We start from the raw sequence: 20,031 nt of genomic DNA, 5'->3' as shown, positions 1-20,031 counted from the left end.
TATGGTGTCTGCCTTCCAAATAAGTAACTTATTCATAAAAATTCATGCTAAGCCATTTTCAGCAAGATTATTATCTTGTTCCTTTTTCACAGCTGATTTGAAGGAGTTTGCTATTAGACATGGGGTTATAAAGATGCTTTGACTGTGCCCAACAGAATACTTTTTTAAGAGAATGGTTTTATTTATATTTGATAGGAATGTTCTTCCTTCTTATCTTTCTTCAAACAAATTTTAAAAATACAACATTCAGTTTTTTGGAGAAATGCTGAATAATAGTTCACATACAGTTAATCCAGCCCTGATTTATTAAGCTTTTACTCTGTCAAAATATATTCAGCATCCTGAATCCAATATTTTGCATTTTTTTGTTGCAGACACAAGAATTCTGGTCATCTTTATGTCTACATGTCAAGATATTCCTTGAGTTTCACCACTTACATTAACCCAGTATCTGGCTCTGCTCATCGCAGTCTGACTTACAGCTCATGTGCTCAAGTATCCCAGTTGAATTCCCAGAGTTCAGATCAATCACACCCACTCTTGCTACAAGTGAGGATGGACAGTGATTTATGTACTAGCGAATTGGCACATGAATGAGATTACCCCAAGGGGCTGTGCAGTTCAGTGGGAAAACATAGCTAAACATCTTACTGTGCTGTTCAGATGGATCACAAATCACAGTGGATGTGGATGGGACGAAGAATATCTTTGTCTTTATGTTCCACTGTAATGACAGTGTTGACATTCACTGAACGCTTACTATGAAGGTAAGATTTATATTACAGCATAAAGTAAGACAGCTATGCCGCAGGATTTAAGGGTAAGTGCTAGTTATGTAGGAAAGATTGGCTTCTTAAGTGACATGAATCACACTGGAGGCATTTGTCTTTTAGATACGTGCACAAGACCCTAGTCAAACAAGCTGGTGGAGCACTGTATGCTCCAGGGACATTCTTCTGTCCCTCAGGTGTGTGCATAACATCCTTTTTAAAATATCTAAGTATCTAAATATTAGTGACTTTTCAGTGTAACTTCTGACAGTCTTCTCAAGCCCTCACTCCCGTTGAGTGACCTGCAGCTGACTCCCTGCTGTGACTATTCTATGTGTATATATGTATATTGATTACTCCATGCACACAAAGAAGACTTTTCAGGCTGTTAAGACCTACCATTGCTTCTTTCACCTTTATGCTTTCTGTAACCAGCAAGAAGTCTTCCAACATCCACTAATCTGTGCTATTCTCAGGGCCTTTTAAGAACTGGAGTTTTTCTGAAGTCACTCAGTACTTTACCTCAATGACTTCGGTATTCTGAATAGGACTACAGAGTTTGCGGTGGCAAAGTGTCACATTGGTTAGTCTTTGGTTTATTTATTTATTTATTTTTTGTTACTGAGATTGCACTAAATGTTTGTAAGGAGGTAATGACTGATCAAGCCTTTTCTCTTTCCTTCTTCCCATTTCTTAGCTGTATATTTCTTGATTGGATAAGGAGACATCACTATCATCCATTATTTCTACTGTGTGCAAACTGCTTGTATTTTTAATACTTTTTGATTTAATATCTGTCAAGCTGAACTGAGCTACTTCTTGCTCACCATACTTATGGACTTCAACCTCTGCAATTCCAGAGGAGACTGTAGCAAATAGCCCTTTGATGTGGGGCTAATAGAACAACCTAAACAGGCACTACATTTGTCTTTAATGAAAAACCTTGGTGAGGGTTCACACCAGTGAGGAGCCGGTGCAAATTGTTGGGTCTGCACAGCAACATCCTCTTACACATTTCCCTTATTGTAAAGAAATTTTTCATTCTTCCTCCTGAGCTTTTAATGTAAAGTCTGTGGTATTATTTCATATTTACTTCTTCCCTTTGGAGTGCGGCTACAAAAAGCTGAGATGATCCTACAGAAACTTTTTCTGGAGGGACTGAAGGAACAAAGCAAAATGTGTGGAGTGTAGAATCACAAGGATTAAGTGGCAGAACCTGTGTCTGAAGCTACAGGTACTAGAGAAAAAGCTAGAGAGCTTTTCTGGCACAAGGTTAGGCAGTGGATCAGGAATCTCACAAAACAGTGCACATGGCAGCCCTCTCATTTCAGTTTGGATTTTGTCTGTGAGATGTTAGACACCAGCTACTGAAGATGCTCTTAATATAAAATGCTGATACATTGCATGAGGACATGCATCTATGGAAGCTGAGTTAAATTTATGCCTCAGAGACAGAAAGATAACTACACTGGTGAAAATGGATGCCTTTCATCTTTTAAAAACCTATAAATGAAGGTCTGGTATAAAGCAACTAGATGAGCACCATGCAAGAAGCAAAAAAGAGCACCAAAATGAGAAAATCCTATGACGAAAGTGGAAGAAAAAGACTTCTGCTTTGCTTGCTATATAAAAGCCTTCCCAAACACTGCTGGGATACAATTACATGAATCTGCTCTAAATTTTGCATACATTTCATTTCTTGCTATTTACACAGTGAAATCAGAATACCTCAAGTTTATTTCTGTGTGTCTTGAGTCATATGAGAATGTCCAGCTTTGAGGAGATGGTTTACATTCCCTTGTTAAACTCCACTGTTTTACACAGTTTATGGAGCCCAGATAGATATCTGACAACATATTGCATATTGTCTTGAGAAGCCTGAAGAGTTGGTCTTGATCACAATTAGTTTCTTCTAGAGGGTGCAGGTAGAAATAGCTAACTTTCACTTGTCACTCTACTGTTTTGAAGCCTGACATATAGGCTTTTATAAGTGGGCTTGAGCTTATATCTCATGTGGCATAAAAGAGGGCTTCAAGGTATGATTTTTATGGGCATTCTACCCCTCTTGTTGTAAGTAGCAATGCAAAGGCTATGTCATCAGAAAGAAAAAGTAGAAGCAATTGCCTGACCTTTTATCTGAGACATTTGCAAAGAGGGAAATGACAATTTTGAATAATGCTGAATGTTTGTACAGGGGTTTTGACAGTAATTTCAAATGAAATGCTTATGCCCTCCATTATCTGAAACCTCAGTTATGTTTTCTTCTAAATAAGAGACCAACTCCCTCTTCGCTGCTTGCCTTTTTTGGCTATTGGCTCTGGAATATTATATTCTTTTTTCTAGGAATGATCCTTGATGTAGGTGGATGAAAGTTTTTGAATAAGGTGGTGTGAACTCTGTTATCATGGGAAAGGATGAAATACACAGATTGCTAGTTTGCAGAATGCCATGAACCTGTCACAGCACCTGTTGGTTACTATTATAGTGTGAGTCTCACTGCACCACTCACTTGGCAAGCTAGAATAGACTGAAGTCTCATAAATTCTTATGCAACAATAGCATGGAAACTCACAATAAACACTGAAGGAATATCTTGTCCCTTGTGTCTATTTCTAGTTCCAAGTCTGTACAAATGACATAAAGAGGAGCACTGGAAGCAGAAAAGTGACAAAACAAAGAGCCAATGAAAGAATGCAAAGCATGACAGATATAAAATTCTGCAGTGCTTGTGTTTCATAAGTCTGTTTTATCAATATATTAAAAAAATGAGAAAAATTTTGTTGGTAGATATGAGAAAGTTAGAGATAGGGCTAACTGGTGTACATAGACTGAGAAAAATGAGTTGACAAGGCAATGAAGCTAGAACTGTCAGAGTTGAGAAGTATGACTGTTATGGAAGAAGTGAAAAAAAGGATGTAACTTGTGAGGTGACAAATGACACATACACTGTGCATTAGAAAGCAAATTTTGTCCTCATTCTTCATGAATTTCACATTCAGTAAGCCTAATTATGCAATATATTTTGTACTCTTGCGGTCTTCAGCCACAGGCTCTTTGAAACTGGTTACAGTGAACATGTAGGCTGCAGTAGATACCATTCACAGCAATAAAAGCACTGTTGATCATATCTCATATATCTTGGAAACATTATGAGTATTTTTAACAACTCTTCTGAGAGCAGCTGACAGTTCCCCTCCCATTTTCAAGAAAAGAAGAAAGGAAGGCCCAGGGGACTACAGAACAGTGAGTGAGCCTCATATCCGTGCCAAGGAAGATTATGGAGCAGATCCTCCTGGAAGATATGTTGAGGCACCTGTGAGTCTAGGAGGTGAACTGAGACAGCCAGAAAGCTATACCAAGGACAGATAATGCCTGACCAGTCTGATGGCCTTCCACAATGAGGTGATGTTATCAGTGGACAAAAGATGGGCAGCTGATGATGTCTACATGAATATGTGCAAAACCTTTGATATGGTCCCCACCACAGCCTTACCCTTAAAGTGGAGAGATATGGAAGGCTGGATATTTGGTGAACAAAGAGTTGATTGGATGGCCGCAGCCAGATTTATGTCCATGTGGACGCCAGCTATGAGTGGTGTCCCCAAGGGCTCTATCTTGGGATTGGTGTTATTCAGCTTCTTTATCAACATCATAGAAGGACTGAGGACACCCTCGGCAGGTTTGTGGACACCAAGCTGATTAGTGAAGTTGATACAATAGAGGGAAGAGATGCCATCCAGAGGGACTTGGACAGGCTTGAAAAGTGGTACTAATGAGTTTTAACAAGACCAAGTGCAAGATGTTGCACTTTGTCTGAGGCAGTCCTGGATATTAGTACAGTCTGGGAGAAAAACTCACTGAGAACAGTCCTGTGGATAAGTACTTAGGGGTCCTGAGGGATGAAAACCTGGGTGTAAGCCAGCAGTGTGTGCTTGCAGCTCAAATGGTGGCCAACTATATTCTGGTCTGCATCAAAAGAGGAGTGGCCAGTAGGGAGAGGGAGGTAATTGTCTCCCCTCTGCTCTAGCCTCGTCAGGCTCCATCTGGTGTATTTCATTCAGGCCTGGGGTTTCCAGCACAAGAAGAGTGCAGAGGAGAGCCACACATACAGTCAGTGGGCTAGAACATCTCTCATGAAAAATGGTGGAGCGAGCTGGGTTTGTTCAGCTTGGAGAAGAGAAGGCTCCAGGGAGACCTCATTGTAGCCTTCCAGTACTTAAAGGGGAGCTTATAAGAGGAGGAAGACTGACTTTTTACACAGTGTGGTAGTGATAAGACAAGGGGGAATGATTGATCATTGTTCTCAGTATGAGATGTAGGAAAATATGAGCCATCATGAGACTCATTTAAATAGACCTGTGAGACTGTTGCTGGTAAAGTCTGAATCTCCAGAGTCTCTAAGGACTGTGGTCCACATTGTCAGCATTATGTTCCTTAACTATGATGACTGATACAATTTACTGCTGTTGTTACTTACAGCATATACCAAATTATTGCTCTGCTCTGCGGCTAGAACTCAGATGGTCTCGCAGAATCTATCTCACATTTAAAGTACTTGATAATCTTTTTCTCTTTTATATCAGTTTCCTTATATCTAATGAAAGTTTTCTTTAATACTTCTGAGCTGTCTTGCTATTTATCAACATTCATTTGTTTTACTGAAAGTATTTTAAGCCCTATTTTTCAAGTTCTGTAAACTAGTGCTGTAGTAGGGTTCAGAATTACCAGCTTGTTTTCTTCTCCACAGACAGAATTAAGAGGAATCCGTATTAGCTGTACATTCTACAGAAGTCTTTTGCAAAGAATCTTCCTATCTCTTATCCATGATTTGCAGTAAAATCCTGACAACATTAATCACAGTTTTTCACTTGACATATGGATTTATATGAAGTTATGTAATTATAGCTTTGACTATCCAGAACTGGTTGTGAACAGTTTACCAGCCATGCAGGCAGAGGACACGTGCTGTAGACTTCTGTCTTTTGATGGATGTTTCCTTCTCATGTCTTATGACAGATGAATCCAAGTCAAATGAGGATCTATGCTTCTGCTTTTTACAGAAAGAGAGTCTATGATCCCAAACAAGAGACTGAGTGCATGTAAAAGTACCAGGATCAAGAGTAGAGCAGAAAGACTGAAAGTTTTAAAATTGTTTTTTAAGGCAATAACGTGTCAAACCTTAAAATGTACTGCAGTATATATATAGGTTGTCAGAAAGTGGTCCCTGGGTGGAAAAGCAATATGCAGCTAAGACTGGTGAACTCTGTATGACATCAAATCAGTACTCTTCCACCTTTCAGGTTCCCAGAACAAATCAGCAGAAAATTGAAGAAGGCAGCTCAAATGGTCATGAAGAGCAATTAAAGACTGGTTTAGATCGTGCAGTCCTAAAATAGAAAGTTCCTCTGTGGATTTGTTTCCAATAAAAACAGTAACTGTGTGGTATGCCATTCCCAGGGGAAAGTAAGATCAGGTCTTCTAGCTGGAAATGCAAACGGGGGAACAAGTTTTATGAAACCTTCTCCCCCTTCCATAATTCCTTTTGGAGACAGCCAGTCCTGGCAGGGCCAGAGGAATCCATCACTTACAGCACTTGCTATCCTCAGACTATGAGTCTGTTCTCTCATCTGCACCCAAGCTACACTGAAATTCACATGATTCTGAAGATCAAACTAGAAGGGTGCTGCAAGTTTTGTTTCACTTTCTTCCCACCATCTGCCTTCCAGTGTTTAAAGAGAGTTTACAAACATGAGGAAAATAAATTTTTTAGGTAGACAGTATAGAGTAGATAGTGATAGGACAAGGGGGAATGGTTTTAAACTAAAGAAAGGGAGATTTAGATTAGATGTTGAGGGGAAATTTTTTACTAAAGGGCGTGGTGAGGTGCTAGAACAGACAGCCCAGAGAGGTTGTGGATGCCTATCCCTGGAGATGTTTAAGGCCAGGCTGAATGGGGCTCTGGGCAACCTGATCTAGTACTTGATCGAGCAGCTGGTAATTCTGCCTGTGGCAGGGGTTGGAACATGATGATCCTTGAGGTTCCTTCCAACCCAAGCTATTTTATGATTCGGTGATGATTCTTTTTAATTTCTTCATTAAAATTTAGTTCAATTTCTTTTTTTTTTTTTTTTGCTTTCAGTATGGGTGTAATGTATTCCTTTCACACTCACCTTTCTCAGTAATGTATTTATCCTATTTCCTTTTATGAGAGGTAGTTCCGTGCCAGTTCTTTATTTTCATCTAATTTCCAATAGTAGATTTTACTTCTTTAAAGTTATGTCTGTATTTGTAATGCATAACAATTTCAGATGAATTTAGGCCTCAGAATCTCTTGAATGTGTCCTGACAGATTTCCACACTTTTTAGCACATGCCCAGGTAGAATACAGCTGTGGGGCTCATCCAGTCACCAAGGCTGTGTAATCCACTGTGTAATCCACTCACAGAATACAGAAATTCAGATTCCAATGTGGCTATCTAGAGCTGTCCTCAGAGTTTGCATTGCTTCAATTGTACAAAACTATAAACCCACTGATACAGATGCTATTCTATTACTATGAAGTACATCACATTCTTTTATATATTTCTGTGAAGGAAGGAGACTTGCAGCAATTTGAATGTGTCTTTATTGGGATTACTGCTGAGTATAATCAGACTTATAACAAAATGTTATTTGTGGGTTACTAAATACACCTACATGTCCTCAAGTAATGTGCTTCATAGTATCTATTTTTTCAACAGAATAGCTGGTTTAACGTTTATTTTCTTGGATGGGTGAGTGGGAATAATGGTGGAGTTGTGTGAATTATTTCTATAAGAATGATCTGCACCTCCTGTTATCTGCTTGATGTTTTTCTGCAACACTTCAGCTAAATCAAGGAAAGCTTTTCAAGGAGCAGGAAACAGGAAAAAACCTATAAAAGAGGTAAGGAGACCAAGACAACTATTAGCTGGGATATACTCCTGATAAGATCAGATCCAACCACATAAGCACAATTTACTATTCCCAATGCTAAAAGTCTAGGATCGAAGAGTCTGATCTTTGTAGACAATAGTACATGAAATGAGAAGGACTGAATAGATTTTTGCATGTTTTTCTACGGAGATGCATCTGTGAAACAGAATGATATAGAACTGCAGGCTGGATGTCCCCGAAAAGAAATGGGAATTAATCTGTATTGACAGAAGATAGTAAATTAAGAAAGGAAATGTGAGTACAGAGATGTGCTTTCTTTGCTCATCTTCCTGTAAGCTCTGTTCCATTCAGAAAATAAACAATTCTTTTTTTTTTTTTGCTTTTTTTTTTTTTTTTTTTGTTTTTTTGTTTTTTGTTTTGAAGAAGCTGCATTTGAGTTGCTTCTGTCTATCAGTTACAGGTCACTGGAGATAAAAGTCTTGCAAATTCTGAAACCACATGTGACTGTTGGGTTAAAATGAGTACTAAGCAGGAGAATACAACCCAAGCCTCAATAACTGGAATGGAGGGTAAAGCTGGTTTCAAAGAGTGCTGCTTGTGAAAGGGAGAGAAAAGTCCAGGAAGAGGAAACTCCAAGTTTCAGCTACCTGAAAATTCTGGTCAGAATTAGACTTGGCTATGTATAGTGGCCACATCAGCAAGATTTAAAATAAGCTATTTTAGATATTAAATTAACATTTTTAATGGACTTTTCCCAATGAGATTGAAGAAAACTGTGAAATGATACATATTTAGCATATATACATATACACATGCATATATATATATATATTTGTTTACTTATGCTGCTCACGTTGTGAATAACTTTGTTCTATGGTACTAGTTTATTCAAATGATGCACAGATTTTAATGTATTAGATTATTTTTGTCTGGTAGACATTATTACTTGAAACGAACCTCCCTAAAAGCATTGTACATCAAAATCTATTGTCTTAGCAATATTTTTTTCCAAATATTCAATTCCAGAGTTTATTAAATGCACAATCTTTTTCCAGATCTTGAGTCACATTGTCTGATAATGTACATCTTGCTTATGGCCTTTTATTAAGAGCTATCAAGTCTCATGGTACTATATAGTGCAGAAAAGAATGATAGCACCAAAAATACTCTTGAGCTAAAGTTCTAGCTGCAACATTAATGTACCTATAGTTCACACAGTTAACATTGTGGAAATAAATAGTTCTCAGTTTCCTGCTGCTCATTTGGCTTCCACCTTGCAGGCACTGATTATGCCATTTCTTCTCCATGCAAACTCCCAGTGTCAGGAATTAAAACTCTATGCTACAACTGAGGACTAAATTAATCCTAAAATTCTGCAAAGTGGCAGATTAAGAGTGAATCAAAAAACAACAAAGATCCTAACTGTGTATTCAGACTGACGGTGATGCTTTTTCAGTATGAAGTCAAACTTGATGAGATTCTGAGGACTGTGAAACAGAATCCGTTTAACAATCAGCATTTGCAAAATTTGTTATTACTACTGTAAAGGACACAAATGCAATTAGACGTGTAACACCAAATGGTGAAAAGTGATCCCTACAGGTTGAATTATGTCAATAAACAAAATCAGCAAATAGGACAACAATTTGATTAAGTTAGTAAATTAACACAGACCGTCTCTTTAGTATCACAACTATCAGCTAAATGTCTCACAGTTATCACTGCTTTTGTGACTAGAGAAATAACTTATTATATTACTACCAAAAATATACTAAATGCTCTCTCAGAGATTTTGAAGATGCTTTGATATGAGTGTGAGAATAAGAAAAAAAAAGTGCAACAAAATAAAAGCTATTCTCAAGAAATAGTAATGCATTTTTCCACAAAGAATCTATGTAATTTCAAGTTGTTTATTCAACTCTTTCACAAGATTGTCTTACTGAAGGCATTTGGTATTGATTCTCTAAGACATAATCAGAAAAAAACCCACCTACTTTCTATGTGATCGCATCTGTTTGATCCCATCCCAAATACATCTGTTAAACTTGACAAGCTTTTTATAATTTATTTTACTTACCCTCATCCTTCCATTTCTTATTGCCGGTCCATCTTCTGCTAACCTCAGCACAAATAAATCCATTTTGTATTCCCTTCCTCCTCGAATACTAAACCCAAAACCTTTGGCTCCCTTCTCCAAATCAACGGTGAAATAATCAAAGTCCTGTATAGAAAAAAACAACAAAATGAGAGACAGTTAATCATAATAATCATCAGTGACTTAATAGGCATTCAAAAAAACTTCAAAATACATCTCTTCAAATATGCATCTACTCATTAATACAAGCAAATGCACCTGCAAAGTGTGATTCTGCACTGTCAGGATAGATGAAAATAAGAACTATTTTGGTCATTAAAACCAGATTTTAGCAAAATGTAAATGCCTACATTTAAACTATCCTGAAATGATGTCATACAGCTGTTACCTAGAACCAAACCTCTCAGGGTGATCTCCACATTCACCTTCAATACTTTCATTGTACCTAAGAGTAAGGTTTTGTCTATACAGAAGTGCTGAACTGGCAAGTGGGATAGCAGGCAGTTCCTGTACAAACACCATGATAATGAGAAAATCAGTAGTAGAGGTGCCTCCTAAATTCCTGGCAGAACTTATAGAATCATAGAACTGAGTTGGAGGAGACCTTTAAAGGTAATCTATTTCAACTCCCCTGCAATGAACAGGGAACCTGAAGCTAGATCGGGTACTCAGAGCCCTGTCTAGCCTGACCTTGAGTGTCTCCAGGGACAGGACATTCATCACCTCTCTGGGCAGTGCTTCAACACAACTCGCTCAGTAGGTTGGACTGCATGGAGTCACAAAGTGCAGCAACTCTTCTCACTTCAGGTAAATATGTGCCTTGAGGAGGAGGTGGGAAGCAAGGGGCTTGAACTTCACTTGTTCTGCACCCATCTTTCTGGGTTTTCCTTGGCAGATCTGAACCACTAGCACCACAGAGGAATTACAGTAGGAACTTGCTCCATTGCTGCTGATCCACTGGCAGTCAAATGTGTGAAAGTAATGGGATAAAGAGGAAAACAACAGCAAGCTTGACCTGTGTATACCAGTGGACATAGAATTAAATAGATTGGTGAGAAATGGGCAGCCTAGGCATCTCTAGATGCTAAAAAGTATCTTTAAGTCTGCGGACATATGGATAGATATTCGCTTTTTGAAACAAATGAATAAACTCAGAAGTTTCTCTGGATTCCATTTAAGAATTTGGGTATTTTCATTGATAGAGTTCATGTATCTGGCTTGGAAAACACGGACACAAAAATAACTTCTATATATAGTTTCAGCACAGAGTGTCCAGAGAATGTGCTGTCTTATTTAATATATTTCTGACCTTTGCGGTCCTTTTATTTTTTTCTTTTTTTGTTTTCTCTCCCTTGAATACATGTAAGAAGAAAGGAGGATATTTTCATCAGGACTTTAAGTTAGATCCTTAAATCTTCACAAGTGTCAGTAAATATTTTTCAGCAGCAGACTCTTCCCCAAGGTTCATCTAAGATTTATTTCTTTGAATTTGTGACACCATGCCTGATCTCAAAGAAACGGGTTGCACATGCTAGTTTCTCCTCATCTCGAGTACTATCAGCAAAAAACTAATTATTGATCAGGATTCACTTTTATTTATTTATTTATTTGGATTAGATAAAATCTTGATTTTCAACAATGCTTTAGAAATGCCATCTCACCCAAGTACTTCTGCTGATACAAGGACAGCTTATTTTAGAACTTTGATTTTAACACTCCAGTACCTCAAAAATAGCATTTATTTAACACTGTAGTCACACAACTAGAAATGCAGTGTTATTTGGCAGATCACAAAGTTCTTCATTAATATTAATGGCTCTGCATTCACGTCCTCTACACAGAAACAGTAACTCAGTGTAAAAACAATGAAGGTGCCTTATCCTCCTGTAATGTCAGCTGCTTTAATAATATATGACCTCTCTCTTCCAACTGTAGTTCTTTCTGTTGGGGAGACCTGTCAGCATTTTGTACCTGGGGCTGTCTGTAGTCTGACAAGGGGTACTGCCTGGTGTCAGGAGAGTGCTGCCTGTAGTCCAGCAAGGGTGGCTGCCTGTAGTCAAGGGGTGGTGGCTGCTGGTAATCCATCACGGGAGGATGCCTGTAGTCCAGGGGAGGCTGGCGATAGTCAGTTGAAGACTGCCTGTAGTCCGTAAATGGAGGTTGTCGGATATCAGGTTTCACATCCTGTCTGGCTTTTACTTCTGACCTATAACTGAGAAGGGCAAAATGGCTTAGTTTCAGAAAGCAGCAAAAATGTGAGGAAATATGCATTACATGCCATATCCAGGAGTGAAAGCAAATTGCCTGTCTGCAAAATTCCAGAGAGCAAATTTTCACAGATAAGCAAAACTTTTGAGGGTAAATAGTTGAGGCATCCAAAATCGGCGAGCACTTCTGAAACACGAGCGCGCGTAAGCATTTCTCCCTCAGGTCATACTGTGCAATTTTCCAGCTGCTATCATTGAGATTGGGATTAGGCTCTGAGGGGCAGACACAGGAAGAAGCATCCTGATTCTCTTTTATCTTGCCTGCCTGGAAGATGAAACTGCATGTAAACACCTCCACAATGCTTACCATAAAAGAGCCCACTAAGTTTATGACATTCTTTCTCTAGAATTAAGATCTCTATAGAGTAAATGAAACATCAGTGCAGACCTTCATAGCCCCTCTGTTTCAATGACATAAATCATTATTATTGTGAACTTCTAAAGGTTATAAAAGGGTGCATTCTTTTTACTAGCTGTTAACTTTTTAATGAAAGGCATTTGATACAAAACACGTTAATGCAGTGTTTATTATTACTGCACACACCCTGCAGTCGTGCCTGGCTAGAAGCCCACAGGACATAATCAGTAGTTACGCAAAAAAGTCACACAGGGTAAAAGGAAGACAAATTTGGCTAATGAGGAATTAATAAGAAATAAAATATTGCTTTAATTGTCAGCTGATTAAGGGAAGATGAGTTCTAACATTTCAAAGAAAATGGGACTTTCTGTAGCACTGCAGTTGACCAAGTGACCATGTATGTGTATGTAATTGACTGTGAAAGCGATGCTGAAAATTTGATTGAAATAAATGGCAGTTTTGATGAAGGAGAGCATAGGTTTTGCTCATGTTAATTTATCTCTGAGAAGATAAGTAATTAATCCAAACATTTTGAAATGTTTTAGATGTGTGTCAGAATTTTGTAACTTTGATAGTGCAGTTAGGAAACCACTCTAGCAGGTCTTCCTACAGACTAACTTGAATTAGCTCCATGTCTGACCAGACATGAAAGTACCAGAACCACTATTCCACTTTAGCAGTTATGAGAAGATTACCCATACATGGTATCTACAGTAAGGCTTGCATGTATACATGCAATCCTCTCATTTTCTTTACTCAGCATCTTAATTCCATGTAAAAAGAAGATGGAGAACAAGAGGCTCGCTGTGAAGCTGAGCCTTATTGACAGTGAAGTAAAAATACTGATTAGGATCCCTAAGAGTTTTAAGCTTCTTTTAGTATTTTAAATTTGGTACAGAAGTAATAAATATAACTAAACACACCAGATGTAATCATATTTATAAAATCTGGTAACAGTCACTATGTGAATTAGCAACAGTGGACCTTTTTTCTGGACTGAGTCAACCTTAGGCAGGCTCTCAATGTTCACCACAGCTGTATCTAAGATGATAATGTTTTTATTTACAGTTGTTGAGTAGGCAAATGGAATAATGACCGATTATAGATCATGACTACCTGTTAAACCGTTAGAAAATTTCATGAAACTTGAATTAGTGACATTTACAGATTTTCTCTGAAAATTCCCAGATCAGCAGATATTTAATATTGACTCACAGATACCGAGAGAGACTTTTGTGAAAGCTGTACACTGCACTTTGTTAGAAGTGCATGCCTTTCAAAACTGATCACTTTTGGAGAAACATTCAGTAAGATATAATGGAAAGAAATCTGCCAAGTGTGACTAATTGAGAGAAAACCCTTTTGGGCAAGTGAAAGTACCACATCTGCTGAACAAGAAACAAACAGAGGGTGCAGTGCATAACAACTGAACTCAAGTATCACCAGAAGCAAAAAGTTAAAATTCTGTAACCAGTACCTACTGTTTGGGGACAAGGGCCTTGATGTATGTTAGTTGCTGAAGATTAGCTTAAAGACAGTGCAATCAGCTTCATTTCACATGCCAAAAATTAATCTGAAGACTAAGTAGTGTTGACTGGAGACCACAGAAAGCTATATCATTGCATAGCATGAGTGTGCTTTTGATATATTATGCTTTTAATACATCTATCCCCTGCTATTTCTTTTCCATCACTGATAAACTTTACCAGTGCAAATAAATAAGTTGCACATGAGAAACTGGCTGGAAAATTATACACCGTAGAGAAAACCTGTTAATAAAAAATATCTTCATGACTCCAGAACTGCAATGTGCAAAAGAAAATGACATAAGATAATGAAAAAAAGGCCACATCATCATCACACGTTGATAGATTTGCTTTGTAAGTGATAACATAGTAAGAAAGTACTATGCTATTGATGAAATTATTAGCAAGGAATATGCCAGTATTCAGTCCCCTGGCAAAAATATGATCCTGGTGGATATTTGAAGAAGTTTGGGCAGTTCTCTATTAAAAATATCAGTCACAGAATTACAGAACTGGGTGGGAACAGATCATAAGGACTGTCTAGTTCCAACCCACTAGCATATGCAGGGATGCCTCCACTAGACCAGGTTGTCCAGAGCCCCATCCAGCTTGGCCTTGAGCTCTTTCGGGGATATGGCATCTATAGGTTCTCTGGACAGCCCATTCCAGTGCCTCACCACCCTCATAGGGAAAAATTCCTTTTTACTATTTAAGCTAACTCTTCCCTCTTTTAGTTCAAAATCATTATATCTTGTCCTGTCACAGCACTCCCTGCTAAAGACTCCTTCTGCAGCCTTTTTGTAGGCCATTTAAGTTACGGCAAGGCCCCTATAAGGTCTCCTGAAAGCCTTTTCTTTTCCAGCCTGAACAATCCCAACTCCTTCAGCCACTCTTCTAAGGAGAGGTGCTCCAGCTCTCTAAGCATTCTTGTGGCTCTCCTGTGGACTTACTCCAACAGCTCCATGTTCTTATACTGGGAGCCCCAGAGCTGAATGCAACAATTCCAGATGGCTTCTCATGAGAGCGGAGTAGAAGGGGACAGTCTTGACCTGCTGGCCACACTGCTTTTGATGCAGCCCAGGCTACTCACAGAAGACATTTTAGCACAGTTCGTCACCTGTGACAGCAGGTGACAGCACAGGATGTCAGAGCCTACCCCACCTTCATCAGGGCACTGCAGGCTGTGAAGTTGCTGTTTTCTTACCTGTTCTCATGTCCCTGCAGCTGCAGGGGTTGTGGGGGTGTGGGCTGTGCCACAGGGCTGTGCTGGGCGACGGGGCTTTGCTGCTGGGCCAAGGGGCTCTGCTGCTGTTGCTGCTGCTGCTGCTGGGCCAGAGGGCTCTGCTGCTGCTGCTGCTGCTGTTGCTGCTGCTGCTGCTGGGCCAGGGGGCTGTGTTGCTGGGCCAGTGGGCTCTGCTTCTCTGAGCTGGGTGCTGAGGCTGGGCTGTTCAGCTCTGTGTAATGGGAAGCCAGAGATTAAAGAGCTGTCACAGAATGGCATTTAACAAAGGGCAAAGGTAGATGATGACCATTGTCAGTTGCACTCTGGAAACTTATGTTTTGTCTCTTTTGCTCTCTTGGGTTATAATTACATTTTAAGACGTCTGAGGCTAATAGGCTCCTCTTGGTATTCTCTGAGATCTGAAAGCCTGGACAATTTTGCAGCTCTGGTTGACAACTTCGTTATTTAAAACCCAAATGAACAGGGAAAATGGCTTCCATGTGTCATGGTTGCTATGAAAGCCTGGAAATACTGATATTTGAAAACTTTTCATTTTGAGAACACGAGTGATTTTAGTGCTCTCAGCACTATTATGGGATGACAGATGACAGATGTTGTCATGAAAGCTAAACCACTGGTGTACTGTGTTAGCTCCTGCTCTTTGAGCTCAGCATGAGCTCCCTGTAGTTTTTATATCTTTGGGGACTGTGAACAGTAAAACCAGTCACAAAATATTATGACTAGCCAGCAAAAACAATGTATTTCCTTATATTGACACCAGATGACAAGGGCTTCACATCGGAACACAGCAGAAAACCAGCCTCCCTTTTTCTAGTCAATGTAAAACTCAAAAAGGTGGAGAGGCCGGGCTGGGAGATGGCCTTCTACAATCAGGCACAATGCTCTACCTTTGCATTTCCCCCTGAAGACACATTTGGCACCAAACTTATATCAAATGTATTTCTTCCAACACACTGGCTCAACATTGCTCGGAAGTATAAATGAGAGACTCCTATTGCCAGAGGATGGAGAACTGCACAGGTCATCATATACACATTATCAACAGCAAAGTACACACTGTATTTTTTTTATTCCTGCTTGTAACAAAATGAGTGAGACCAGTGTGGGATGGCACCCAGAAAATGGGTAGGCGAGATCCAGATCTTGCTCAGATCTTTGCATTTGAATCTAGTTTGAATTTTGAACTACTTCATTTTATATTTTGTAATGAGTGAATTTGTCCCATTTGACTGTGCTTATAATGGCTTTCTGCTTCTTTAATTTATGCTCATAATTGTTCTAAAAGTTTAGGATGCTTTATTAAAAATCTTTTCAATTTAGGTTTAATCGTCAAAAAAGCTTGTATATCTGCACTTAAAGCACTCCTCATGCAGGCATAAGCAATACTTGTCTGTGTAATTACTATGCTTAAGGCTTTAATTGCCCATTTTGCATCTGTGAGCCTCTTTTGTATTGCAGAGTTTCAGAGGCAGAGACTGGGAATATTGTCCTTGGTTTCTACATTACTCTCATAACTATGGATGAACAAGTCAAATCATAAGCTGCTTCTAAAACTGTTTTGCATTTATATGGCATTTTTCACCTGAAAGTACACTACAGAGGTATTAGATTTTTTTTTCCTGATTTATAAATTGGGAAGCTAATACCAGAAGGCAAATGAGGCATCTAATGTCACCCAGCCACATGGGGCAGCCTTGCCTTGCACACACGCTGCTCCACCAGTACCCGAGAGTAGCTTGTAGCACTGCATCCCAGGGGTACCTCTGCTTTCCTTCTAGTTTAACGTTCCCATTTGCTTAAATGGGAAACACTTAAATGACAGTAATTTGCTAATATGCACTATTCAGAGTACAAGGAAGGCCTAAATAAACTGCATGGACTGCATGCAGCAAAACACTTGTTTGTAGATACTAACAAAACTGACTTCTGGTGATCATACACTACTGTCTTGCAGCTCTCTGGGGTGAATTCCGAGCTTGTGTGTTTATGTGTTCTTCCCTTCACTAAGTTCATTAGCAAAACAGGCACATTCCCTCATTGGCAATCCATGGCCAGTGTCAGGCTAGTTCCTCATCCAGTTGCTGGATGCAACAACAGAGAGTGAGGGTCACTTAAGTAATTAAGTAATTGCATTATCTGGTGCACGTGACTCTCTTAGTTCTGATGGCAGTCAGACCATTAAACCACAAGAAGTCCTGAAATCAACCTCAAAACCCATGAAGCCAACATCAAAGGACCTCCACTGATAAGCTGTGCAGTAATGATCAACATAATTAATCCATCTCCTTATCCTCACCGTACAAAGGAGATATTTTAAGGTTTCGTGTCTTTCCTGCCTTGTTCTCTTATCCTCACACATGTGGAGGAAACTACCAAGTCTGAACTCTTCCTTCACATCACTTTGCCACAGGTAGCTGATATTGGAACATGCCTGGTGACAGCTATTCAGTGCCTTGTCAGTCACTTTGCTGATTTAAAGGTTTGGTGTAAAGGACATGAACTCGAAATCTAGATCTCTCTTGGGATGCTTTTCCATTTAAAAGACAATTCCTACAGAAGATATGAAAACTGAATTTCAGTTACTTTGTTCTCTCTCAGATTTCTCCAAATTTCCTTTAAATACCTTTTGCATAGCAAGAAACCTTTTCAAGAATTCAGATATTATTCCAGCTGATTCTAAGGCTGTAATTTTGGTGTACTGTATGTTACAGCTGAGAATGTGAAACAAAAGATGTTCTTTCAGGCACTGACATAATTCAAGCTAATTGGAGGCTACTCAAAATTTTCTTCCTGTTTTTAAGGGCCATTGACTTACCCTCCTGAGGAATGATGCGAAGCGTTACACTGAGACCTGCATCTTTAATTAGCTTCACAATATCTGCATGTGGCATGTTAATGATAGACTGGCCATTCACAGCTAAGATCCGGTCTCCAACTTTAAGTTTTGCACAGCGATCAGCAGGACTTCCATCAATTATCCGCCCTATTTTATGGGGTACAGCTAGACAAGGAAGAATAGTCACAGTTAGATTACGCAGCAGTAAGTGGTGGTGCTCACAAACAGAAGAGCGAAACTGAGATAATTTGGGAGAAATTTCCACGTGAATGAAAAGATACTTTGTATAAAACACTTGCTCTTATACAATGCAGTCTCTATTAAAACAACATAGATTTTGCTTGAAAATACGTATATAGATGTACATGGCATATACATACTAAGTCCATCATCAGTTTTATGGTTCAGCCAGTTTACAATCCAGGCACGTAACAAGACAATAAACAGATCAGAAGAAGAATAAGGCATTAAAACACCAAAGGATAAATTTACACAATAAGTAGTAGTTTTAAATTGTCTCCCACCTCTGAGTTTAGAGAACCCTTTTGTCTGTATTTTGTAATAGAGGCTCTATAGACATGATTTATTTTATATACAAACAGATTTTATTACTGAAAGTGCCCAGGGTTCACTTCATTGTTCTCCTCCTCCACATAAACATGTTAATTGATAAACAGAAATCATACTGAAGATTTATAGAGATGTGCAGTTTTCTAATTAGATGCATGCCAGCATGAATTTGCAGTTAATTATGAGTGTACAGGCACATTTACTACATCAAATAGAAGCAGACAAACACGTACGCATTCTTTAAACTGTACGGATCAACTTTGCTGCTTTTGCTCTTTGTGGTTCTCATCTTCCTGTGTGCTCCATCTGTTCTCTTGTCCTGTCTTTCCCCTCATTTTCCACTGAATTTTCTAAATAAAATCTTTTGCTTGGTGTTTCTTCCCTAGTTTCCTCTCATTTTTACCTAAATGGATGTGCTATTAGCTGACTTTTCCCATCTCTCCATCTAGGCTCCCCCCAACAATATGATATTTTTCTTTTACCTACTTATAAATACGCTTATCACAATTTCTTTTCACTTTACTTCAGGAATATCTTACTGCTTAGGAAACAGGCAAATAGCCTATGTCACAGTATCTGAGGTCATTCTATACATTTAAATACACTAAATACAACTGGCCTCACCTTGTAAAGAACTTGATTTTATTTTGCTCTTGATGTCTAGATTCCTCTAATAAGGAGAAGTGTAAAATGACAGTGAAACAATTTATATTCACAGAAAGCTCTTGACCAAACCAGTTCTTAAAGCATCACTAAGAGTCACTTAAGCTAGGACTGAACCATTGCTGTTGCTGTTATGCAATACAGGAGCTGTCTGAAATTACCCTGCCTGCGCTACACATCAGTAGAGATCTGAAAATAAGAAGGCCTTATTTGAGTGAGAAAAAAAACTGAGTTAGAAGAAAGAAGGAGAAGCATTGTGGATGAGATGTCATAGATAAAATTCCCATGCTTGCCACTGCTAACCCTAAAGATGTTTTTGCAAGCATTAATAACTTAAGTAGGAACACAACTTCAGTAGCAAGGGAAATAGTGTAAGGAATCCTTTTTATCTGCCAGTACAGTTTTTGTTGGACTTCTTGCACCTGATGAGTGAATAGAGCAGATATCTGTGTGTTAGTGATTTCTGCTAAAACCAAAGCTGGGGGTGGGATGGCCATGACAGTCTGATTCAGAATCCTGGGAAGTGCAAAGGAAGGAAAAAGAGAAGGAATATTTTTTTTCCCCTATTTCTTCCTTCTATGCCAAATGGTCTTTGCCTGCCTGATGAAGGTGACTAAATGTTCTGGGATCAGTTTGTCCTGCAGTGCTATGAAACAGAGTAGTGCTCATGTCCATCAAGCACCATAGCACCATCTCTACACCACTACGTTTTTTGGGGATTTAGTCCTTCTTGTTCAGTGTGTTGCCACATGATCTTGCTGCAGCAGAGATTGGAAAGCTTTCACAGA

General features: G+C 39.0%; 1 protein-coding gene across 5 annotated transcripts in view; it reads right to left on the bottom strand.

Moving 5' to 3' along the window:
• Nucleotides 1-20,031, bottom strand: part of MAGI2 (membrane associated guanylate kinase, WW and PDZ domain containing 2) — a 694,208-nt gene that overhangs the window by 33,317 nt on the left and 640,860 nt on the right. For all 5 annotated transcript variants that reach the window (XM_072333162.1, XM_072333185.1, XM_072333169.1 and 2 more), the window contains 4 exons: nt 17,990-18,175; nt 15,136-15,385; nt 11,752-11,992; nt 9,763-9,906 (listed from right to left, as the gene is read on the bottom strand). In XM_072333162.1, the coding sequence (XP_072189263.1) occupies nt 9,763-9,906; nt 11,752-11,992; nt 15,136-15,385; nt 17,990-18,175 (821 nt within the window). The remainder of the gene's footprint in view (nt 1-9,762; nt 9,907-11,751; nt 11,993-15,135; nt 15,386-17,989; nt 18,176-20,031) is intronic.

Source organism: Excalfactoria chinensis, chromosome 1 (assembly GCF_039878825.1).
Source record: "Excalfactoria chinensis isolate bCotChi1 chromosome 1, bCotChi1.hap2, whole genome shotgun sequence".
Taxonomy (NCBI): Eukaryota; Metazoa; Chordata; class Aves; order Galliformes; family Phasianidae; genus Excalfactoria; species Excalfactoria chinensis.
The sequence above is the reverse complement of the archived record's forward strand: the minus strand, read 5'-3'. Positions and strand labels throughout refer to the sequence as shown.